The sequence below is a fragment of the Orcinus orca genome, chromosome 18 (genome assembly GCF_937001465.1).
Source record: "Orcinus orca chromosome 18, mOrcOrc1.1, whole genome shotgun sequence".
Lineage (NCBI taxonomy): Eukaryota > Metazoa > Chordata > Mammalia > Artiodactyla > Delphinidae > Orcinus > Orcinus orca.
Genome location: NC_064576.1, coordinates 55461061 through 55487496, shown reverse-complemented (window position 1 = coordinate 55487496; position 26436 = coordinate 55461061). Strand labels below are relative to the sequence as shown.

Here is a 26436-nt window from a genome sequence, read left to right as displayed (position 1 = left end):
GCGTAACCACAAGCAAGAGAAGAAAAAACTGCGCCCCTGCGAGGGTGAAAGAAAGATGGGACCCCGTTGCTCGCTCTCTCTCTCCTTGGAAGCCCCATAATGAAAACGTCTAGGATTTTTCTCTATGTTACATCGAGATGCAAGTCACAGCAAGGGGGAAATATGGTTCATGAAGTCAGAGTTCTCTTTTCTGTTGTTGTTATTTTTTAAGAGGGGGAGAAAAAAAAGAAAAGATTTCTTATAAGCATTAGGTTGATTTCTGCTGTCTTTTCGGAGGCCCATTCTCCTAACACATATCTGCAGAGACACAGAGAGAGGGAGAGGCAGAATTTATTCTGACTGTAAGGGTCGCAGTGGGGCTCCCACAAGCATAATGCTGAATTATGGGCCTCTCCACGGGTTGAACGCAGTGTTAAGTTGTGTGATGGATTCTATCTTATACAAGCCGCTCTGGTCCATGAAATAAGAACCCCGTGCAGCTGGAGTTCGCTGAGGGTTGAACTCAGACTGAAATTCCAGAGTTAACAAAACTGTGCAAACCAGCTGTGATGCTGAACAAGTGCGCGCTCAATTGCGGGTTGGTTGAAATTGGCAAGGAAACTTGAGTCTTTCACGTGCGGGCCGCCCTGTGGGCCTTCCCCAGGCCACTTATCTCCTCGGATCAAAGCGTGAGGGCAGAAGGGGCAGGTTTGCCCAGGAGCAAAGCTTTGATCCCCAAGCCCAGACTGGCACCACCCAGGCGGGAGAGGGCCCGGGACGGTGGCCCATCAACAGCAAGATTTCCATCCTGGAGAATCCACGGGCGCTGGGTCAAGCGACCCTGCCTTCACTCAGTGCACCTACCTCCTGGGCAGGAAGCAGCCACAGCAGTGAAGTGCCCTGGTCTGAAAGGGGGCCTCTGGGAGAAAAGGTACTCACGGTGTTCCCACAGCGCTCCGCCAGATTCACAAAGCACTCCGTGAATGCAGGCTTTGTATGGTGTGTAAAATACTAACAGCGGTGGTTGATTGTAAAACCTCTGGTGAGTAAAATAAAATAAAATAAAATTCCTTTACTAAATGTGAACCACCCTCTGTCTGTTCATCTAGAGTGTGTATGTGTGTGTGTGTGTGTGTACGTATGCACACAAGATGTAATAATATATAAACAATGGAATAGACACATACAGTGTATAAGGATGTCTCTGCTGTCCCTCTAGTAGAGGGAACATGGTAGTCACTTAGCATTTGTCAAATGCGTGAGAAGCATCTGAATCTTTTAGTCTAATTTTGCTTCTTAGTTTTAGAACTCAGATTCTACTCAGTTTACTTGGAAAATGTAGGCTTTTTTTAAAAATTTTTATTGAAGTATAGTTAATTTACAATGTTGTGTTAGTTTCTAGGATATTTCTCTTAAATCACATCTTTTTTGGGGTAAAAAATAGGGATGAAAGGCTCGTCTCCTCAAGTGTGTCTGGAAAATACGCAGTGAGCCTTCAGCAATGGGATCAATTAACGTTGTAATAACTGACATACAGCTTCCACTTCCAGTTAACTTAATCTCCTTCAAACTTGCTTCTTCTCCACCTCCAAGTCAGTCGTAAAACACAGATCTGTTCCAGTAACTATTTGCGAACGGGCAAGTATATTGGTTTCTTTGAAATAAACTTTATCACTTATTTACAGGTAGAACCTCCCATCCCCTCCCCCCATCAACACACCCCTCAAACCAAGTTCAAATGGGTTTCCAGTAGCCTTCCAAGGCAAACACTGACCACCCCGGAACAGGTCCTCTTTTGTTGAAAACAAGGAAATATTCTACTTTTCCGCCTAATCAAATATGTTCTATTAAACCTGAAGTGAAATTAGTTTTGAACTGCAGTTGTATAAGAATTGACCTATTCCTACTACCACCTTGGGAACAATATCTCACATCACAACCACTTTTAAAAGTAATTTAATCTGTCATCCACATCTTGACAATAACTCAGCAGATTCTAAGTCAGAAAACTTGTATCACTGTATGCTATTTCTGGTGAAAGAATAAAGAAATCAACTGGAGGCCAAATAGGTGAATAACAGTTTTTCGAGCCCGTCTTAAGAAGGAGAAATCTGGGTTTGGTGGAAGAGTGCAGTTGTACCGTATTTCAAAGGATGCCCAGAACAGGTCTTCTAAAACTGAGCTCATTGAGAGGGTGAACCACCCCTTTGTTTCTTGGGTGGTTGCGCAGTGCCGTGGAGCTAGATGTGGGAAGACAAGCTAAGTGATGATGGAGCCATTAGTCACAGGAAAGCTCACAAGGTCGAGTTCTGAAAACATATCCATTAGGATGGACCGTGCTTTGCCTTTAGAGAGGAACCAAAGTGAAAACCAAAATCTTTCCTGGGCGTGATTTGGACTTGGTGGTTTTGCACTTCCAGATGATAGCAAGTTTTCAGAGGCCATCACAGTGCTGCTGTCCTGGATTGAGCGAGGGGAAGTAAACCGGCGGTCCGCAAACCAGTTCTATTCCATGGTGCAGTCGGCCAACAGCCATGTCCGCCGGCTGATGAACGAGAAAGCCACCCATGAGCAGGAGATGGAGGAGGCCAAGGAGAATTTCAAAAATGCCTTAACCGGGATCCTCACTCAATGTAAGTAAGATTTTGGGGGGCCATCTCTTTTGTCACGACGTTGCCTTTTCTTATGTACTCTTTTTTTTTTTTTCATTTGGGGGTAAGTAGTCCCATAATTTCCCATCTTACTCCATATCGAATGGCAAAACCTCATAACCAATTTCATGTCCTGTGGCAACTTGGAGGAACACGGACCCCGCCCTGAGAGCTTACTTCTCAAGGTGAGCAGCATTTCTGTAGCTTTTCCTCAGAACACCCGCCTGGCCCCCAGGGCGGGGCAGACAGACACTGCTTCGGTGCCTGCTGGACCCACTGCAGTTCACACCGCCCCTGCAGGGTGGCCACCCTCACCTGCGGGCTCTACACCCAGACCCGCACATCCTCCCCGTGCTGAGCGTAGAAGCAGCCCCTGAATACACTGTCACGCATTGTCCTTGGGCTCTGTTTAGAAAGAAGGTCAGGAAGACTCCTCCTCAGGATCCTTTATTTGAGGTGAGCCTTGGCTGTCAACACAGGCAACTCAGGAGTAGAGATTTTTCTGCAGTATTATTTTTTGTCCTTTTTTTCATTTGGAAAGCAAATTGCCTGAACCACTGGATGCCGGTGATTTTTCACGTCCAGATCCTAAATTGATGAGAGGGAGTAAACGGGGCTTTTTCTCATAGAACAATAGTTAGGGAAATTACCCAGGGCTCTATTCAAAACAAAGGACATATATTTTTTTCCGGGCACTCTGCGTCTGTAGTTAATGTCACAGTGGCATCACGCCTCACAGCTGCTCATGTGCCCCTTGCTTGGTAAAAGCTATTAAATGACACTTGTAACGGTGCCGCGCTCCATTCCACACCAGGTGCAGGACCCCGCGCGGGATGGCAACATATGCAATTTACATATTCATTCTGAGAATACGTATTATTTTCAATGACATCATGTGCCAAAACGCCCATCACCTCTTTCATCAGTGTAAACCCCAGCCATAATGTATCCATTAGAATGGAAAGAGAGGAGGGGATGAAAAACCAGCATCTTAACTGTAAACGTGTTTTATATGACTTTGTTGTCAAAAGACCATTTTTGCCACAGTGTAAAATGTCACGTGAGGAAACTCCCAAACATAAACTCTGATAAGTGACCAAATATCCAGTATGAGACCAACCTGGGACACCCTGTCTTTGTAGAGAAAAAAAAGGAAAAACGGAACTGCTGTATCTCATAGAGACTACTGTCAGACCACCTTACCTAGATTCCCTGGTGGCGAGCAATGACCTTTTACCCGACTGTGTATGCCCAGCAGTTCTGAAGTTGGGGTTACTAGGGCTAGGCTAAAGTCCACTAACACCCAGACCACCTTTTAAAGGAGGGAAGCAGAGAATTGATTAGTAGGTGGGGTAGGGTGGATTGGTAGCAGAGAAGAGGGAGAGAGGGAAAGCCCACACCATTCTAATAATACAGTTCCTGCAAAGTTATGGCAAGAAGCCAACTGCCTGAACAGTAGAATGATCACTGATTACCTTTTGCTCACTAGCATCAGTTTGAAATAAATCCTTATTCCTGTGCGGTGTACAATCCCACTGGGCAGGGAAGACTCAATCCTTGACTCTCACAAGGAAGATGGGAAGGCAGCCACACATTAGAATAGGAGAGGGATTTTGGTTTTTTTCTTACGATACCCGTTGAAAGAAGCACTTGTTAAAAACAAGCCCCCCATCATGCGGCTGAAAGAATGGGATGTGTCTAATGTTATACAGGTAGAAGCCAACCTAAGTGTAAGACCACCGAGAGATAGACAAAGAAGTCCAGCACGTGGGGATACAAACGTCAGTGTTTTACTCCTGATAAAAGCTGAACTGGATAATGGGGTTGAGATCTGCAGCGATGACGGGCTTCCTGATGCTGGACCTGGGGGTTGAGCATCCAGCCACAGGCAGCTCCGAGGACCACAGGCTTCTTCCTGTGGAGCCTGTATCCGTATGTACCACATCACACGTGGAGAAGCAGGCGGGAATGAGTACAGGTGACCCTCGAACATCGCACAGGGGTTAGGGGCTTGGACCCTCTGCAGGATGAAGAATCTGAGTATAACTTTACAGTCGGCCCTCCCTGTCCCCAGTTCCATATCCGCAGATTCAACCAAGCATGGATGATGCAGTATGGTAGTATACATAAATGGACCTGCACAGTTCAAACCTGCGTTGTTCAAGGGCCCACTGGACCCTGTACAGGCAGGCTGGTTCACTTGCTCCCTGAAAAAGAAGAGAATGAAGGGCTAGAGCAGGGCCAGGAATTTTGCAGGAAGATCCCACCTCATGGAAACCGCAAGAATGGAGATTACTATCATAGATAACACTAAGGTACCTCACCTGTAAAACATCAAAATTTAAATTCTTGCTTTTAGCCTTCAAACCTGTCCTTCTTTGGTTTTTTCCTTCCCATTTTAATAAATTCGCAGACCAAAATCCTGTAAGTAATTTTCACACCCACCATCCCCCACCACCAAAGCCCACATGTAGGACAGCAGGAAATCCCATTGTTTCAACATTCAAAATTGACCCACTTTTATTCATTTTCACTGCCACCATTCAAGTGCAGGCTGCCTGAACGATGATAAGAGCCTGTTATGTCAGTTAAATATGGTGTCCACTTGTAAGTAATAGAAAACCCAAGCAAACTTTATCTTAACAAATGGAGCATTTTCTTTATACCCAGTGAAACCCAGATTTGTTGGCACTGATTCATTGGTTTAAGGCTGTCAGGCCTGAGGTTTCTGTGATACTATCAATATTAACCTTCTTAGATAGTTGTCTAAGAGGGCTGCTGTTGCTCCTGCCATCACAGCTTGTTTTTACAAGCTGGAATCACATAAGAAAAAGGAGAGGAAGAAAGGAAGAGGAAGGGGTTGCACCTTTAGAGCAGGAAAGCAAATTTGCCCAAAGATCCTCAGTAGGCTTCAATTTATGTCTTGTTGTGCAGAATTATTACACGTGGCCATGCCGAGGTACCTGGAAAATGGGAAATATACTTTTTTGACTGGGCCCATTGCTCTCCACAATAAAACTGGAGTTCTCCGAGTTAGGAAGGAGGGGAGAATGGCTACAGAGAGACATTTTGCAGTTTCTGCCATGTGTACTTCCTCCCTTTCCACCTTTCCTCCAGCTCAATCTATTTTTCACACATTGTCTGACATAAGTCAGAGCACGTCTTCCCCACTTAAATCCCTTGAGTAGATTCCCACTGCACTTACAATAACATTCATCCTCCCGGGCCTCAAGCTCTCCATACTTGCCTCTTCAACGTCAGCTCTCCCTCACCTCATGAGGCCTCATCTCCACTGGCCTTTTTCCTGCCGAGCCCGTTAAAGCTACCTCCCACCTCCGAGCCTTTGCATATCTGTTCCCTCTGTCTGCTGTGCTCTTCCCTGTGCTCTGCATGCTTCCATCCCTCTCATCCTTTAGGTCTTGGCTGTAAGGCCACCCTTTCAGAGAGGCCTTCCTGATCCATCCTCTCCCAGCAGGCTCCCCATTCCTGCATCTCGTCAGGTTCCTCAGGGCGCTTCTCCAAATGGGTATGACTTAATGAATTCTCTGGTTTTGGTTCATTATAATAAATGTCACAAAGGAAAGGACACGACTCTCCTAGTCATCGATATGTATCAAGCGCCTGGAACATGGAAATACGCAACAAATATCTGGTGGATGAGTGAGTGAATGAATGAGTACGTTGGAAGGAAGGCAGGAAGGAAGGCTGAAACAGTAAGCTCAGAAGTTTCCAGGAACCTTGTAGAACAGTTTGGCATCGGTGTTAGCACTGTCTGTGGGTAACGGAGTTTCACCTTGCATGTGTAATCGAACAAGTTGAAGAAAGAGCTCACCAGCTGTGCTCTTGTTGGAAACTGCTGTATTTTACCAGACACTTGGTAACAGGCTAGAGGATGTTAGGAGAGTTGGGGTAGAAGAATAAACACAGAAGTTCATGTTGACATCTCCCCAGTTGTCACTGTCTGACAACCTGTACCTTCCCCATCTCCCTATTACTGTTTGAGAGACTCCCCGCCCCCCGCCCCCGCCTAACCCTGTAATTTGATTCTGGGAAGTATTTCAGCAGCCAGCAGATACCAACAGGGATTGTGAAAACCCCAGCTGAACTTGCCAGCCCCCAGAGCTGTGCAAGGGGTGCGCGCCCCAGCCACAGAGGGCCTGAGGGGCCCTCGTGTGAGTCCTCAGTAGCCGGGACCCTTCAGGAGGACTTGCAGATGGCAGGTACTTTCAGTGTGAGCCTCAGCTGGAGTTAAGCCTGTGACGTAGAACGGGAGCATTGCAGAGCTCACTGAGCCATCGCAGAAGTTTCCATTCGTTTTTATGTGCTTTTACAAAGACGACAATTCCCCAGATGCAAAGGGGAACCAAATTCTAATGTGAAATTCACCATAAAAATATTAGCAGTAGCCTGACTAGCCTGGTAGGTGTGTGTACATTTCCTCATCCTTTGAATTTTGAAATATATCTCACGTCATGTCTGGTGGAGTTATGTTCGTTCATCTCCACCGCATTTTCTGCTTCCCCAGATGGCTTCAGGGTGAGTTTGGTGTCCATACACGGAGCTACCTCTAAAATAATAGCTGCGGAAGTCCACGGCAGTCAACGTACTTGCCGTATTTTCCAAAAGTAGAACCAGTCATCCCCCCACTTATGAGCTTTCATATTTCTGGCAAACACCACAGGAATCCCATTTGGCTTTGTCTTTTAGAATTAGGTTAGGATTGTAAAGCACTGGGATTCGGGAATGACATCTCAGCTCTCCTTCTCCAGAGTGGCTGGAAATTTCCTGGTTATTTGACAGTTACTCCCTCCCACATAAAAGATCGCCACAATGTCAATGTTACGCTCCTAGAATTCCATGGCAGCCTCTCCATTAGAAAGTCAAGTTTCAGGGAGTCGTTCGTAGGCGGTTTGGAAGCAGGTCTATTGTTGAACTAGTTTATTACAGATTACAGCAAGTGGGGCTGGCCTGGTGTCCTGAAGAGAGGGCCCACGGAACAACTTCCAGGCGAATTCCGGTACATTACAAAGCTCCAAGCGCAGTAAAAATGTGGGTCCCTATATAGATTTTGTTGGAAATAGCCAACTGGTTGACCAGGAGAAGGGAAATTCCAGTGCATGTTAGTCCATTAAAATGGATTAAATGCACATATCTCCTTGCCTTGCTTAGCCTTGCTTTCATATTTGAACAAATAGCATGTGTTCAAAGGGAAAAAAAACCCAAGAGCCATGAATAATTTAAAGGTTGAGATTTATTTCAAGGTCTACATCAAAGGCCAGCAGTTACCTTCTAGCTTTGTTGGTGTTCAGTTCTGCCAACATTTGTTGAAGTTCTAACCTTCTTCCTATCTCTGGCCTTCACCCCAGGATGGGCTATGTAAATATAATCAAATAGGCATTGTTTCCATCTGAGCCTTGGCATAAAATGTCAAAGGGCAGCAACTAAACCCAACCAAGAGTTTGGGAAGTATGGCATCCATTCACTTCTACTTTGGATCGTTTTTCACCTGTGACAATGGATGTGCAGTTTTCAAAGATGTTAGATGAGAGCATCCTTTAAACTGGTGGGGCACCTAGGGCTTTCCCTTCCTTCCTGGGCCAGCTGGATAGATCTCATTCACTATATATAAAGAAAGGAAAAAAAAGTTCAGTACAGGTGAATCATCTCATCCTTATGTCATTTTATTCTCATATCATCCTTATCTCATCTTTATGTCACCTCTCAGCCTATCCGTTGGGCAGAAACTCCCCCAAGTTTCCCAACTGAGAGACTTTCAGGTTTTGATCTTCCCTGCTTTTTAAACATTTATACGTCAGAGGAACTCCCCATAGGCCTGCCCACATTCAGGTTTTCAGTTATGAGCAAAGCTTGTCATTTCAAAGCTCAGAGAAGAGCTGTTTATAAAGTTGAGGAAACATGTTCCACAACACTCAATTATTAATGTGCATGCCAGGTTGATCAATTGTCCATGCCTTGTTACAACACACACACATCTGATGAAAATTTAAACACTCCATGATCGTCCCACTCTGGTAATTTCCCAGCACACTTCCTGGTAAGAGAGGAGAGAGGGAAGGGAGCAAAGTGGGGAAAAGGCAAACGGGAAGCAGAAGGTGATGGAGAAGGACTTAGTAATATTAATTTAAGATTATGTGGGGCTTTCCTGGTGGCGCAGTGGTTGAGAGTCCGCCTGCCGATGCAGGGGACACAGGTTCGTGCTCCGGTCCGGGAAGATCCCACATGCCGCGGAGCAGCTAGGCCCGTGAGCCATGGCCGCTGAGCCTGCGCGTCCGGAGCCTGTGCTCCGCAACGGGAGAGGCCACAGCAGTGAGAGGCCCGCGTACCGCAAAAAAAAAAAAAAAAAAAAAAGATTATGTGCCATAAGTATTGGCAGGATGGAAAACTAGAAATTGTTGAGTGTCAGAGCTGGAGGGGACCTCAGACCCTTATTGGCCCAAGCCCCCTCATTTTTTTTTTTTTTTTTTGCGGTAAGTGGGCCTCTCACTGTTGTGGCCTCTCCCGTTGCGGAGCACAGGCTCGGGACGCGCAGGCTCAGCGGCCATGGCTCACGGGCCCAGCCGCTCCGCGGCATGTGGGATCTTCCTGGACCGGGGCACGAACCCGTGTCCCCTGCATTGGCAGGCGGACTCTCAACCACTGTGCCACCAGGGAAGCCCGCCCCCGCATTTTATAGAGGAGGAAACTGAGTTTCCAAGAGCAGCCCTGATAGGCCCCTGTCATTTAGCAATTTATGGGCAGATTAGAACCCAGGACTCCTGGCTCCTTGGACAGTTCTCTTTCTCTGTGTGCGTTGTGTTAATGAAAAGGATCAGAGGAGGATAAGTATACGTTTATAGTTTACAGGTGGGTGTGAAGAAGTGTGCTGACATCACACTGAATATAAGAGCTGCTACCTGGTCAGAAAACAAAGTCTTTGCCTCTAGCACGACCCTCTATCCCCGCTCCACACTCGTACTTCCTCCCCATCCCTTGTCTGAAGCATTTCCCCTCCTCCCCAGGCCAGAACCGAAGCTCCTATCACACCTCCTCCATGAATCTTTTCTGTCTGTCCTACGCATAACCACCTCCCTTTCTCCTCCCTTCTGTAGCGCTTGTCGGTACTGTCTACTTGGGCATTTGATTATTCTTTTAAGCATCAGGTTTGGGGTTTTGGTTTTTTCCTCCAGCAAGATTTTAGGCTAAGCAGAGACAGAGACCATTTGCTGTTCTCTTCCCCCGCCTCCCTGCCCCACTTTCAGGCAACGTTCTTGTAAGCACCTCAGTATACAAATATGGGTTGTTGATCCCGTGTCACAGGTGGAAATGAAAGTAGTATTGGAAATTGGGCTGGAACCTAATAAATGTGAAACACATTCTAAATGTTGGTTTGGGGGGTAAACCGTGATCCTAACTGGCTTTGATCTGATATACCATTCTCCTTAAAAGTGAAATACATAGAATATGCTTTAGTTGAGAATTTTGCAGAAGTAGCACTAGAGCACTGTCATTGATGTTATTTTAACCTGGAGATTGGGAAGGTTAGAACTATCATGCAGATTTGTTTTGTGCATTTATGATAGGAAGTGGCATCAACCTCATCTTAGATCTCGAAAAAAGCCGACAGTGGAGAGTTGTGAGCCCAGCTTGACCATAAATTAGCCAGGTGACTTTAGGAAAGGCCTTGAAGCTCCTTAAGTCTTCGTTTTCTCACCTCTGCGATGAAAGGGTTTGACCAGACAGTCCCCTAGGTTCTCTTCCCACTCTGAAAATTCGGCTGTCCTTATCGTATCAACAACTTCGACCCTTGAACATCTCTGAATGTCTGCACACAACAAGTACCTGCCGGGATGTCAGTAAGTCCGGAGCTGATCATAGAACAGAGGATCAGAGGACACTCTCCGTGCCCGTCCGGACTCTGCCTGGCTGTGGAGGTTAAACCTCCGGGCAGTACTGTAAGTTTTAAGTTTCTTGAAGGCAGATACGACGTGTTCTTGACTCTCTGTGCAACTGAAAAAGAAGTACTGATTAGTATTTGTGCTCAAACAAAAGAACACTGTCCAGGGAGACTCATGACAGAGTAGCCACAGACAACGTGAGAGAACATCTGCTTAAGGAGACAAACTGCTTAGGTGTGCAGACCCCTGCTCTAGCAGGTAGCCTTGCGATCCGCAAAGCCAAAAATATATCCTGTCTGTTCCTTCACAGAGAGTTCGCAGACCCCTGTGCCATGGGATGACAGAGGTAGGAAGGATATTCAGGACTGACCCCCCTTGACCTTGGGATTCAAACAGGTGGAGATTTTCGCAGGCCACACAGCTGCTTAGAGGTGGAGCTGCGGCCTCAGAAATGCAGGCTGCGTGACCCTCCCTGCCCGCCCACGTGCCCCCAGAAACCCTGTGCGACTCCTCGACCCCTAAAAGCTCTCCCTCGGCCCCACCTCAAGCTTGGCCTGCTGAGGCTTTTATTCAACAGTGATAAGCAAAAGTAGGACAGCACGGATTTTAGATGAAAGCGTGTGCTGAGCGTGTACCCCGGAAGGAGTCAGTCACAGTCTGGTAGACAGGTGAGCAGGGGCCCTCTTTGCAGACCCTGGGATTCTTCCTTGCTGTCTTTCACATTCCTGAGTACACTTTTGGAAAGGGCTCAGTGCAGCTTCCTGCCCCATCACAGCCGCAAATATTTGTCTTCTTTGCAGTAGAAAATTCTGGTCACCTTAACATTTTGGACCAGCCGTTGTTAAAGCCTTTCCTGCCCGCCTTGGCGCTCTCCGCAGCCTCCCTCTCGGCAGTTCTCATGCTGGGGTTCACCGGGGCTGCAAGGACCAGCAGCGTCTCTGGATCTTTTTGTCCCCAGTGCCTAGTGCAAGGTCTGGCACGGCGGTGTGCTCCACAGTGCTCGTAAGACTTCGGCCCATAGTACAAATGCATATACACATGGGTATCAATGCACGATTTGAAGTTGCACAGATGCTATTTTCCATCCCCAGCTTCACCACTTGCTAAGTATATGACTGGTAATAATACCCTCTCTGTGAATCTCAGCTTCTTTCTCAGTGAAATGGGCATAATAATAGAACCTGCCTCAGATCGTTGTTGGGGAATTTAAATGAGGTAATGTTTTAAATCAGAGGTTCTCAAACTTCATTATGCGTTGGAATGACTCGGGGACCTTGGAAAAACAGACTCTGCTGGATCGGTGGTTGCCAGAGGCAGAGGTTGGGGGGTGCAGGGAAGGGGTGAAGGAGGGCAAGAGACACAGACTTCTAGTTATAAAATAAGTAATTCCCGGAGATGAAATGCACGGCCCGACAGCAATAGTTAACAGTACTGTATTGTGTATTTGAAAGTTGTTAAGACAGTAAACCTTAAAAATTTTCGTCTCGAGAAAAAAAACTTGTAACCATGTGAGATGACGGATGTTAACTAACCTTGTGGTAATCATTTCATGGTACGTACATACTGCAAATCATTATGCTGCGCACCTTCAGTTTACACAGTGTTGTATGTCAGTTATATCTATCTCAATAAAACTGGGAAAAATGTTTTTAGGAAAAGAATCTGCTGGGCCCCACCCCCCCGAGTTTCTGTGCAGTAGGTCTAGGGACTACTTGCATTTTAATAAATTCCCAAGTGATGCCCACGATGCTGGTCCAGGATCCACACTTTGAAAACCACTGTTTTAAATCATCAAGCATAGTGCCTGGCCCAGTAAGTCTAAGTAATCAGAAGTAGCCAGCTCCTGTTACCTGATTTCTCCTGGCACCACTCATGGAGTTGATGGTGACCCAGAGGAAAGCAGGGTCACCCTTTTGAGGGTCACAAAGGAGAAGGGATACCCAGAAACCAGGTCTCTTCCCTTCTTGCTGGATGGTCAGTCTTCACAACAAGCCAGTTACTGATCAGCAGGGCAGTTCTGATGAGTCTGTGGACTTCTTTCCGTGATTCACAATGGAAACTGCAAATGTGGATAGCCCGGGTTCGGAGAATCGGTCATCATGTAATTCAGGCCTTTTCTCATTGATCAGGAATGGCAAAATTTAACATTTGATTACCAGCTGTTGACAAGGGACAGGAAAACAATCTGAAAAATACATGCGGGCATAAAATGTGAGTGCCACTTGGCGATAGCTCTCAAAAATTAAAAATTCATACACTCTGTTATATATGTTTTCCACTGCTGAGAATTTCTTATAAAGATTTAGGTAAGAATGTGTCAGAAAGTATGTCTGAGGGTGTTCACTGCAGCCTTACTGATAATACACGTAGGACTTAGAAGCAAGATACAGCACAGTGTATGTATCAATAATATTGGCACTTTATGTAAGTAAAACAAGGTTACACATAGTGTACTGTATGTATAACTCTTTCTTTGGATGGATACTCTGTTAACAGTGGTTACCTTTAAAGAGAGACACTGGATGGGCGGTAGTCAGGAAGGGAAGATAGACTTTTACTTTTCATTTCATTCATTTTTTTCTTATAGACGTATATTACTTTCATTTAGTCAATAGGGATCATCCAGACAGGGTGATTGATTGGATTTTCAAAAGCCTAATAGATGCTATATATTGTAAGGAACCATTAAAATTATAATAGCTTCATGGATTTTTGTTCCATTACTTTCCAGAATATTTGAACAGATGCATTAATAAGGGTATCTACAGTTCCCTGAAGTGTATTGGGATTTATACTCTACAGAGCTTCAAAAGTCACTGTCTGCCTAATATCTTAACCATTTATTGGAACAATGTCACCGTTTCCTGCTTGCTCAGAATTTGCCAAAAGCACCGTGTTTCTTTTTGTGTAATTTGATCCAGCATGTTTTTCTTCCTATCCTCACCCCACTCCCCAAAAGAACCAGATTTCTGGCCTCGTCTAGCCAGGAAGCTCAGAACCGTGGTACCTGCTGGTGGCGTTCTGGCCTCAGGTTCAACAGGGCTGGAATGGATTCACAGGGTTACACAGCATGGCTCTTTTTAGTCATCTCAAGACAAAAACCCCAGAATGCCCTTTTTCCTCCTTGACTTGAAATTCCGGTCCGTGCCTCCTTAATGTATGGGTTTGATGGAGTTAATTCTGTTTCCTGGGCTTCCCGCCAGACTCACTGGCTCCTGAGTGGGGACCCAGAACACAAGTGAGGGCGCAGGAATCTCTCTGGGAATCACTCTAGCAGCTTCCCCTGTCATGTTCAACACTAACGGCTCCTCCCTCTGGCTTTGTCTCACTCCTCTGGGCGTCCAGAGGGCCCAAATCACTTATTCCACTCGCTGTTATAATTCTGCAATCCAGGGCCAAGGCTCATCAGTCCCACCCTAGCTCTTGGTATTTAAAAACAACACTAAAACGCTAGTGGGGGAACTCAGCTCTTTTCATTTGTTACACGCCTTTGAAAATCTCTTAGGAGCTCTTCACAGAGGATTTGGGAAAATGTTATCCCTTAAAGGAAAATAAAATTTCCTCTGAACCCCACAGAGTTAAGGCTCTATCAGGAGCCTAGATAACATTAAAAACAAAAATTCAGCTTGGAAGATTTGTTTGAGGTGCTCTATTTAGGCAGGCCTACTGCCTATAAGGACTTAATCAGTTTCTCTTGGTATTTGGGAGACTAAATGGATTGAAAGCTCTCTCACAGCTGCTTAGCTGGAACAAAAGATGCAGGAGGTGTGGGGGACTCAAGACACACACTCAGGAGCACATGGAGGAGAAGGTCTGGGTTTGCTCTTTGGAGGAGCCTAACCTTTCCCTTTCATTGCTTCCAAGGCTTTTCTGCCCAGAGCTCAAGAATCAGGAGCCTCGTACCCCCCCGAAGTCTGAGGTTTTGTGCTCGGTGCCCGGCCCCTTCCCAGGGAGCTTGTTTGAGTGTGTTCTATTTCTGGGTGTTTACCCAGAATGTCCTGTTCTGAGCTTGTCTTTTCTGAGAAGACTGAAGACAAGTGCTTCTCAAGATAATTGATCACATTCTCTCTCATGTAAGAAGTCTGTTCTGAAGTCAGCAGATGTCCAGACATTTTGAGGTGAGGGGAAAGTACAAAAAAAAAAGGTTGTTAAATTACCTAGTCTTAGGATTTTTTGTTGAAATGCTGAAGAATTTATACACATGTGTGTGCATGTCATGTGCATCAGAGAATGAATAATCTCTAGTAGGGTGTTCAATTAATTAAACACAGAGGCCATTAGGGGAGGCTCTAATGTCGTGGTGGCCTAAGTATGCAAACCAAAACCTAAGCCTGTAAGTGCCTCACGGTTAAGACATGGAAACCTGAGGACAACCAATCACAAATAACCAACTAGGTTTTGAGAGACAACCAAACAATAATCTCCTGGCTTTGCTTCTGCCTTTTCCCTGTAAGTCTCTCCCCAACGCCTGTCAATGGTGCACTCCTAAACACTTCCGGTTTGGTGCCGCTCGACTGGAATCCATTTTTGTTGAAATAAACTTCAAACATTTTAATATACCTCAGTTTACCTTTTAACAAGAGGTTTGTCTCTGCCAAGAGTGATTAGCAATTTCCTCAAAGCTCTATTCATCCTCCACTAATGTTCGCTTATACCTGCTGGAAATGTACTAGGGACTCTCCTGTGACACCTAAGACGGACATTCCAGCATACTTCAGAAAAATCAGTCCCTTTAATTTTTTCGTTTCTCTCAAATAACCTGATTTAGGCAAAGTTAATACAGAGGATTGTGGGAGGGCGGTTTGCAAGGCGTGAAGGGTAAATATTAATTCTCTTGCGGAGCGCTCTTTCTGTCGTTAATGCTTCCCAAATGCTGAAGTATTCTAATTGCCATAGGCTCTTATGGGGCCGCGCAGCCACCACTCTGTAGACCCCTGGGTGGTGAAGGCGCCGGTGGCGGTTGATATGAATCTGCTCTGCTCTCAGCTCAGCGTCTGCACGCTACCTTTCTGGACAAAGGCCAGTGCCATCTTGTTTACTGTTTGTCTTCTCTGAGCGGTGAAGTAGAGAGTTAAAGATTCCACTTAGTAACTACCTGTAGTTTTACTGTGTATGGAATAAGCAGTGTGAATTATACTGGAGAAGTAGTGAGTGGTAGTCGGATTCAGGGACTTGCTCTTTGGTGTTTCCTGCTGCAGTGAAGAGAGCATGGTCTTTCCCTGGGACGCCAGTCCTAGCGGTCACCCTGATTTATGGTTTTAAAAATATGCCGTCTTTGAATCACATTCATTACGGCATACTCTTGGAGGTAGTTTTTCACTAATGATGATGAATTCCTGCTGATCCTAGCACTCTTCTGAGTCCTTTTGTGTGCCCAAGATCTTTCATTTGCAAGACGAATGGCTCATTCAGGGACAGCCTGCACAGAAATGAGAGAAGTCAACTGGACCCTAGAAATACTGTGCGAGTATTTTTTAAACCTAAGCTGAGTTACACGGTTTTTGTTTTTTGGGATTGAGGGTTTTTTTTAGCTTCTTAATATGTGGAGGGAAAGTATAAAACTTAATAAGAAAAGAAGTATAAAAGTTCTCATATTTAGTTTTGCTTTTAATTAATTATGCTATTGAAAAGAATACAATTACAGGAAATTAAGAATGGCCCAGAAAACTCAAGATAAGTCTCTGAATTCTGACTTCTTTCTGAACCTCCGGTGTGTATTCCGGCTCCCTCTGGATGACCTTCAGGCATCTCAGATTCAGCCCGTCCAGAAGTAAACCCCTTATCTTCTTTCTCAGACCTCCACCTGTGCTCTCGGTCTCTGATGTGCTTCTCAAGTTTGAGTCATCCTGGTCTCTCTTCTCTCCAGCCTCACAGCAAGTCAGCCACCGTGTCCCATCGACTCCTTGCTCCTCCGTCCATTCCAGTGCTCTGTCTTAATTCAAACCTTCATCATCTCTCCCAAACAAATCCTACTCGGATATGCCTCCTCTAGCCTACAGTATAAAGTCACAGTCTGGCTTGGCATACACGGTCCTTCCTGACTTATTCCCACCCAGCTTTAGCCCTCTCCCCACCAGCTACTTTCACACAAAGTCCTTTCACAATTCCATGGCCACCTCTGAACCGGACGTCCCTGCCTTCTCTACTGGGCAAGCATTGGTTCATCATTTAAGACTTAGCAAATGTTGTTTTCTTTGGGATGTTCCCTGTCTCCATCTACTGAGTTAGCTATCATGTCCCCATAGCTGTCATCCATACCTCTCTTGCATAGGATAATTATCTGCTTGTCTTTCTTGCTCCCTAGAGACCATGGTCTCATCAAGGGCATGGACTTTGTCTTAATCATATATTTCTAGCAATCAGTGTCTTAATCATATATTTCTAGCAATCAGTCAAATGCATGGTGACTAGGAGGGTCTCAGATATTTTCTCAATGGATGGATGAATGAATGAATGGAACTTAAACCCTGGAATATGGTAATAACATGTTCTAAATAACTGAGGCATTGGGGCTTCCCTGGTGGCGCAGTGGTTGAGAGTCCGCCTGCCGATGCAGGGGACACGGGTTCGTGCCCCGGTCCGGGAAGATCCCACGTGCCGCGGAGCGGCTGGGCCCGTGAGCCATGGCCGCTGAGCCTGCGCATCCGGAGCCTGTGCTCCGCAACGGGAGAGGCCACAAAAGTGAGAGGCCCGCGTACTGCAAAAAAAAAAAAGAAAACCTGAGGCATTTACCCTCAAACAGGGAATATCTGCAGGAGTACATGCCTTGAGTAGATATTAGGGGATCCATTTTTACCCTTGAACCTGTGCAGAGTCTTTCTTCTAAGTACCTTCCCTTCTGTACTCCTCCAAGTGCGTTACTGGTCTCTCTTACCTTCCTCCCACTCCACACACGCATGTATGACCACGTAATTTTCTCTTTGGTGTATCCCCTTTATTAAGAGCCTTCTCCAATTGATGGCAGAATTTTGACTTCTATCACCCAGATAACTCAGCCTCGACCTTTCCTGTCCTCTCTCCTCAGGCCTGGTGTCAGGACACCACAGTTGTTACTCTTCTAAATGCTGCTGATCAAAGAGGTCTACTATTAAAAGCAATGAGACCCATTACTCTTTAACAATCCCGTGATCACCACCCCCGCCAGATAGTCTCATCAGGCAGTGGATTCCACCATGGGCATTTTGGGCCGAGTGCCCTGTGCTGCCCGTGCAGCAGGCATCTGGGGGCCCAGATGATCCCAGCCTCCCTGCAGGCAAAGCCATAGGAAGCCCAGGCAGTGGGGGTGAGCCAGTTCTCCTCGGCCAGCCACGGGCAGTGCATCCAAGCAGAGCCCTGGGGGTCGGTGGTCAGGGGAAAGTCAGCCCTGGGAGCAGCTCATTGTGACTAGTCTGGCAGCGTTACTTCCTCCAGGTGAGGCAGGAGAGGGGAGCTGCACGCGCTCAAGGGCAGCACGAGCTTAGCTTAAATCCTCCCGTTACAGGCGAGTGCAGCAAATTCATCAGGAGACATGATGATCAAGTTTGGTAAATAAGGAGATTTGGAGTTGCGATCTTCTTGAGTTAGAAAACAGTCCATGTAAAACCCCTGCGAAAATCACCCATAGACTGAGAAGTAGTTGCTTATTAGCGTTAGAAGATATTTACCATGTAGTGAGTGAAGGGAATCTGCTTTCTTCCTTTCCTCCATCACACACTTGTTTATTTCTAATGTTTGAAATTGGGGCACCAGGTGTTGCTCTTCTGTGGGGATTCTTCTATTACTCTTGGACATTCCTTGGACACCTGGAAGATGTGGAAGAGCTTTGATGTCCTTTTTTTAGAATAGAGCCTTGGGAATCACTTTAGAAAGATTTATGTTAAGTAGAGCGTTAGCATCCCTAAGCAGCTCATTTTGACTGTGCCTTCCTAACTAAATATTTAGGAGTTCACGTTTAATCATACGGTTCGTTCAGTGCTGTAATTTCCTTAATCCCGTGCTTACTAGATCAATAACTGCTTAAGCAAGATTGAATCTGCAGTTGGTTGACCCCCGCCTCTCACATCCACTACTAAGAGCCCATCCCTTTCCCTGTCTACGTTTGTTCACCACCCTTCAACGTTGATCACGGACGTAGCGCCTCCCCTGGAAGCCACAGAAGTGCTAAATTAAGTCAAAGTGTTAGAGTTAGAACTTCCAGAGTGTCGGGAGCCAGAGGGAGGAGAGCCTTATGAAAGTTAAAATGGAGTAACAGAGAATGGTATGTGGCCACGATGAACTACGAAGGACGCCATATGGTGTTGAAATAAGATCTGCATGCGGTGCTGCTGGTTGGGTGAGCCTTGGTCTGTCTTGAGGTGAAGGCAGTGGCTCCCATTTTCTGCCAGAGGGCTGGAGGGCTGGCTGTAATGGGTGCAACAGGGGGAGAAAAGGGGACCACGGGGTAAAAATGGCCTTGAGACTGAAGGGAGATATGACACAAACTACTCATTGCCCCAACTTGGAACTTGGACACGGTAATGTCTTCTGCGGGCTGCACTGGGGTCCTTGAGATGGAGACCAAAAGCAAAAAAGAGATGTGTTTGGTTCTTCCTCATTCAGCCACTCCCCCCGGGCTTCACTTCTAAGGCTCCAGTCCAGGCATTACCTGATCTGTATATCTATATTTGCGTGTCAACACCAGTGCCTGTATATCTATAGATCTAGGTGTATAGATGTACCAAGGCATTTTTTTAGACAAGAGGTAACAAATGCTTGGAAGCAGATGTCCATGAACTTCTCCCAGTCGTATTTAGAGTTTGTTTTAACCTAAAGTTATGGACACAGACATGAAGGGAGACCTCCCCCACCTTGCTGCCATGTAAGTACAAAAAGGCACAAATGGGATGGATATTGATGATGTTATTTCTGCTGCGACATCATCCATAGACTCCTAGTGTCTTTGCTTTGCTTCCCTGTAGTGATCACAACATAAATTACTTGTCTTGTTTGACTTCCTTGTTCACCAAAGTTGAGCAGATTGTGGCCGTTTTCAACGCTTCTACCAGACAAAAAGCTTGGGACCATTTCTCGAAAGCTCAGCGCAAGAACATAGACATTTGGCGAAAGCATTCTGAGGTTGGTGATTTTATTATTACTTTTTTAACCACCATCACACAGCTGGATTGGCAGGGAATAGTGTGGCTGCAGCCACGACGGTTTTTGTCACAGTGGGCGGTCATCGCGCCCTCACCGTCAGCTCCAGATCCAGCTCAGATTTGTTCCTTATCCAGAAGAGCAGCTGACTTAACGCTTAGAGGACAGAGCGCTTGTCTCCCCTGCAAAGGGAGAAAAGCATCTCTCCCATTCGTAGTAAAGAGCTCAGAAATAAGCTAAGACACTCTGCCTAATCACTGTGCAAAACAAGAAAAAGAAAAAGTGTAACGTAAACTAGAAAACTAGTTTTTAAATTACTGAGTTTCTTTTCAGTGTTCTACAGCATGATGGTGACGGTTTGCTCTTTGGCTAGAAATGGCAAGTATGCCTTTCATCCACATCTTCTCATCCTAAGCAATGTCTTCGTCCCCTGTGCTAGCCAGCAGGTCCTATCAGACCTCTCCCCAGAGCAGATTTCCTCAGGGAAGTGAATGTCCAGGCTAGCCCTGTCCACCCTTCTGCATCAATGCATGTGTGAAGTGTGAGTATCTACCCCAAGGCAAGAGTTCAGAACTTAACCTTCGCTGCCACCTAGAAGGACCAGATTGTGTCATTAGTCATTGGTGGTCCAGCGGTTATTTTTAACTCCTCAGTGTAGTGTACGCTTTGAACCTGTAATTTAAAAGTAAGTATACTGTCTTTGTTTGCTTCTTCCTTTCTTTTTTTTAATGAGAGAATGTTTTTCATTTGGATGCCTCTCTGTCTCTAGCATGTTAATATTAAAGTTCTCTAAATGATAATCCCCTCTTTCCAAATCCCAAACTTATAGAAGGTAAGGTTTATTAATTTAATGATTTTGGCTCACACTTGTAAAATAAGTTCTATGTAGAGTTTGAGGAACCACAGAGTACAGCAGTATCAATCATTTGGGAAGCATTTTAAGTGCCCATTAACTAATGCTGAATTACAGTTGAATACCAGTGGCACTTGACGTAGCATCCAGATGCACACCAAGTGAATTCTTTATTATCACTGTTATTACGGTGAGTACTGAATGACTGCGCAATAATGGGACACTTAAAAGGCTAGTGCAGTTTATAATTAAGAAGGCCAGTTTTTATTTTGTTCACAAATACCGAGAAGGTGCTTGGTGACTGATGCAGGAGGCGGGATTTCTCTTTTATCCTTCGGGGGCCAGAAAACCAAAGGATGCTTACCCAGTGCTCTCCCAGACACTGACTTGAGCCCCACGTCAAGGTTGATTTTCATGAGGAAAGAGTCCCGAAAATCAATGACGAAATACATGAATCGAGGGTTCGGAAACACTAATTGGAATCCAGAAACTGTGATTCAGATTTGGGAATGATCTGCCTGTGAATTGTTTATTCATTTATTTATTTTTGGCTTCACATAAAACCAGACACGATTAAAAGAAACGTTAAGAGAAGGGCAGGTGGCATGACGCTGAATAAACCCGGGCATAAAAAAGACTGTCGTTAATCTGGGAGTGGAGGCAACTGTGCGTTACCGATCTAAATCACGCTTCCTGCCACGTCGTATCCCGTTCCCCCAGCCCTGCCTCCCCGGTGCAGGGCCATCCCCTCCCTTGCTGAACAGGACACGCGAAGGCTTCCAGCCTTGTCCCAAGGAAGCCTGCTTGCTTTGCTCCCTACTGGGAGGTAGAAAGGGACACAGCCCAGAAAGATGCTTCTGGAAAGGGTCTTTGTGTCTCCCTGCCACTCCCACCACCACCTCTTCTGATATAGGAGGAAATAGAATTCTAAATTACCTTTGATTTTCTCTCCTACGTGTTGCCCGATTGATTAAATACCGGTTGGCAATTTAACATTGTGGATGATTTCTCAGTTGCATATGAGCTTGATAACTGGCTTGATTTTTCCATGTTCCTGTGAACAGCATCTGTTAACTACCTGCAGCACCTTTACAGATTTCTTAGAGAGTACAAGTGATTTACTGCTGAACCAGAGGCACCCTGAGGAAACAGCCTCAGCTTTTTTTTTTTTTTCCCCTCCAATCTTTTCCTTTCTGCCACCCTTCCCCACGAGAACAGCTAATGTATGACAGTTTGTCATTAACTGTAGGAACTAAACAACAGGCCCTTTTAGCCTCGTTTATTCTTTCCACCTGAAGTTTCTTTGCTTCAAGTATTTTCAGGCCACCTCCTCGGGAATTGGGCTCTTTGTCGGTAGAAAGATTAGTTGTCCACAACCTAAAAACTTCCCCACTAATCACATGTGACATCCGCCTCCAAGACCCGATGGTGTTACCTAAGGTGGAATTGGCCCCTCTTTCTACAGGGTGGCATGGTCAAGTGAGGGGACCCTGCCTGTCATCCTGGTGCCTCTCAGGACTGCCCTGTGATGGGTGGCCCTGTCCCAGGGACCTTGCCTTCTGCCCTCCCCCTTTCCCTGTCGTTGGTGACTTCCCTGTCTTTGTCTCTGCAATTGTGGTTCCCAGGGTTCAGAGCTGACCATGCAAATCTGGTTAGCAATACAGAATTCCCTTCCCATCGTGCTACCGTTAAAATCTGCATGCTAAGGAGAGAAGAGAGTTGAGAGCACCTATAACAGAATAATATAGACACATCCATCCATCGAATGAGCACTTTAAACTGCGTTTAAAGTCATGCCATTAATACATTAGGTGTTGTAATTTAGTTTTATTCTTATTCATAGATTTATTATAAAGTGAAATTATTTTAACTGTTTGACTTTTTTTTAGACTCCAATTTAAATGGGGAGAAAAACAACAATGCAGCTCTTTCCACCCCACCCTGCTTTTTTTCTGTTGTTTTGAGGACAGAACATATAAAAGAACAGAATGGATAAGGATTTGCAAATACATAATTTACAGCTTGATCCAAAATAATAATATAATTATTTAATGTAAGCAATTAGTGTCCTGATTTTTAAGCACAGTAGTAAACAATTTATTGTGTAATTCTTTACTTTTTACAGTGAGTTTTCACGTATACTCTTGCAGTCAAACAGCCTTGTATTACTACTACCCCATTTTTGTATGAGTAGACAAAGGCTCAGGAAATTAAATGCCTTGATTGCAGTCACTTTTCTAGGAAGTGGAGAAAGAAATGACCCTTAGATCTTAAAGGGATGCTAAAACAGCCATTACAACATAAACAATAAACCCCACATGATAATGTAAAACACCAACAAAGAAGGCATCTGTTTTCATTTTGTCCTCCGACATCATTTGAATTTCACCATTTGGATATCTGAAGTGTGTGTGTGTGTGTGCGTGTATGTGTGTGTGTGTGATCACACATGGGCACATACACACATGCAGGGACACTATTTTGCATGAATAATAATAGTGGTCAACATTTTCAACTTAATGAACCAAGTCTCTCACATGATGCTAAGTATCTCACATGCATTAACGGTTTTATCCTCAAAACTCTCCTTGTCACACTATCTCAGTGAGTGAATTGACATAAGAAAGATGAAGAAACATCCCTGAAGTGACACAGTAGGTCAGTGGTAGACCAGCCTTTTAAAAAAATTCTCTTGCTCACATTCCTAGCCGCCCCTACGTTCCAGTTCTGGTAATAGGCATTTCTATGGGAGCCTCACGACAGCCCTACCAGTTGGACGTTGTTGTCCCCCTTTTTACAAATGAGGAAATTCAGAGATTAAATAACTTGCTGAAGAGCCCTTGACTCACCATTGGTGATCAGGAATTTCTCCCAAGTCTGATACCGAATCCCTCGATTGGTCCACACCCCAGACCCCTCAGAACTTCACTCTAGATTAGGCGGGGCAGTGTTTGGGAGGTGAAGACATTCCTATGTCAGTCATAACACACGGAGAGACCATTGGGAAAGGTGTGTCATGTGTCGCTGACTCTGACGCCCGTGGGTCCTCTGCTTCCAGGAGCTCCGGAACGCTCAGAGTGAGCAGCTTATGGGCATCCGCCGCGAAGAAGAGATGGAAATGTCGGATGATGAGAACTGTGACAGCCCTACTAAAAAAATGAGAGTTGATGAATCAGGTAACGTGGATAACTGCCACATCCCTGTGAGATACCTTAATGATCTTCCTAATCTTAGATGGGGCATACAGATTGAGAAATGGCCACATAACTCACTTTTATTGGAGTTAAACTAAACTTCCATCTTTGACTGACTCTGCCTTGTATTAATAGAACTTGAAATTCCTTCTTGGGAACATAATGCTTTAAATTGTTCCAGTTGTTTCTCTGTATGTGGGTCTGGGGCCACACTTACTTTCAGGGATATTTGCCTGTTCCCATAAGAATCCTTTTCCACAGTGTGGCAGCCACCTCTGATGCTGAAATACAGATAAAATTTGGTTTCGGTCAGTGTACTTCTTACATGGGAAACGTTTAATCCCTAAAGAAGCTTTCTAGCCTCTGAAGCAATGTGCTGGAGAATTAGACTGCTTTCCAATCAATTTTAGTTCCTAACCTGTAATCAAAGGGATGGTCCCGTTTGGTACCAAGAAAGGGGCATCAATCCTTGAGTTATAAACAGGAGAGAAGCTTAAAGAGAACCTTGATTGATATTCTCCGCCTAATCTGAGATGCTGATTTAAAACTCTCTTCTCAAATCGTATGTTATTCCTTTGATGTTGTAAAAGCAAGCAGAAGTGCTCACTCAAACGTAGGAGGCACCAAGGGAGACTGCTTGTCTGAGGGGAAGAGTGTTTCCTAAAGGGCCTGGGAACAACCACAGTTGCCACCTTTGCCAAACAGGGAATAAAACACTCACCTCTCCCAGGCCTTTTCGGGTGACCAGGAACAGAGGATCTTTGCTGGTTTGGTTAGTAGAAGCCAAAATCAAGATTCCAAAATGGTCAAGTCATCAAGATTACAGAGCGGTCAGTTAGGTTGACCGGTCAGTCCCACATCTTGGCTGTTGTGAATAGTGCTGCTATGAACATAGGGGTGCATGTTTCTCTTTGAATTATAGCTTTGTCCGGATATATGCCCAAGAGTGGGATTGCCGGATCATATGGTAATTCCATTTTTAGTTTTCTGAGGAGCCTCCGTACTGTTTTCCATAGTGGCTGCACCGACTTACGTTCCCACCAACAGTGTAGGAGGGTTCCCTTTTCTCCACATCCTCTCTAGCATTTGTTATTTGTAGATTTATTGATGATGGCCATTCTGACCCGTGTGAGGTGGTACCTCATTATAGTTTTGATTTGCATCTCTCTAATAATTAGTGATGTTGAGCATCTTTGCATGTGCCTACTGGCCGTCTCTATTACTTCTTTGGAGAAATATCTATTAAGGTCTTCTGCTTATTTTTCAATTGGGTTGTTTGTTTTTATTGTTGTTGAGTTGTATGAGCTATTTGTATATTTTGGAGATTAAGCTCTTGTCAGTCGCATCATTCGCAGATATTTTCTCCCATTCCATAGGTTGTCTTTTCATTTTTTTTTTTTATGGTTTCCTTTGCTGTGCAAAAACTTGTAAGTTTGATTCGGTCCCACTTGTTTACCTTCGTTTTTATTTCTGTTGCTTTGGGAGACTGAGCTAAGAAAACATTGGTACGATTTATGTCAGAAAATGTTTTGCCTGTGTTCTCTCCTAGGAGTTTTATAGTGTCATGTCTTATATTTAAGTCTTTAAGCCATTTTGAGTTTATTTTTGTGATTGGTGTGAGGGTGTGTTCTAACTTTATTGATTTACATGCAGCTGTCCAACCTTCCTAGCACCACTTGCTGAAGAGACTGTCTTTTCCCATTTTATATTCTTGCGTCCTTTGTCGAAGATTAATTGACTGTAGGTGTGTGGGTTTGTTTCTGGGCTCTCCATACTGTTCCACTGATCTGTACGTTTGTTTTTGTACCAATACCATGCTGTTTTGATTACTGTAGCTTTATAGTATTGTCTGAAGTCTGGGAGAGTTATGCCTCCTGGAAACAACCTAAATGTCCATTGACAGATGAATGGATAAAGAAGATGTGGTACATGTATACAATGGAATGCTACTCAGCCATAAAAAAAGAACAAAATAATACCATTTGCAGCAATATGGATGCAACTAGAGATTACCATACCAAGTGAAGTAAGTGACAAAGAGAAAGACAAATACCATACGATATCACTTATATGTGGAATCTAAAATATGGCACAGTTGAACCTATCTACAAAACAGAAACAGACTCCCAGATGTAGAGATCAGACCTGTGGTTGCCAAGAGGGAGGAGAGGAGGGGGAGGGATGGACTGGGAGTTTGGGGATTATAGATGCAAACTATTGCATTTAGAATGGGTAAACAGCAAGGTCCTAGTGTAGAACACAGGGAAGTATATCCGGTCTCTTGGGATAAACCATAATGGAAAAGGATATATATATAAAAGAATGTCTGTATGTGTATAACTGAGTCACTTCGCTGTACAGCAGAGATTGGCACAGCACTGTAAATCAACTCTACTTCAATAAATAAATAAATAGTGGTCAGAGTGCTCTGTTTTTCCAGGGCTTTAGAAGAGAATGCCAGAAGCATAAGATGATCACAAGAAAAGGCTCCTGCATCCAGGCGTATACAGAAGGGAGTTTCATTTCCCGAGAACAGTGGTTCTGAAAAGCATGGTCCCCAGTCCAGCAATGTTAGCATCACCTAGGAACTTATTCATAATGTAAATTCTCAGGGGTGCTACTCGAGACCTACTAAATCAGACTCCAGAGGATGTGGGGGCGGGGCGGATGTGAGATTCAGAATCTGTGATTTAAAGCCTTCGGCGGGATCCTGATGCAGGCTAAAGTTTGAGAACCACGGCCTTAGAAAATTT

General features: G+C 44.9%; 1 protein-coding gene across 12 annotated transcripts in view; it reads left to right on the top strand.

Moving 5' to 3' along the window:
* ENOX1 (ecto-NOX disulfide-thiol exchanger 1) overlaps positions 1-26436 on the top strand; it is a 609533-nt gene that overhangs the window by 468066 nt on the left and 115031 nt on the right. For all 12 annotated transcript variants that reach the window (XM_049701217.1, XM_049701216.1, XM_049701215.1 and 9 more), the window contains 3 exons: positions 2400-2612; positions 19512-19618; positions 23548-23665. In XM_049701217.1, coding sequence (XP_049557174.1) covers positions 2400-2612; positions 19512-19618; positions 23548-23665 — 438 coding nt within the window. The remainder of the gene's footprint in view (positions 1-2399; positions 2613-19511; positions 19619-23547; positions 23666-26436) is intronic.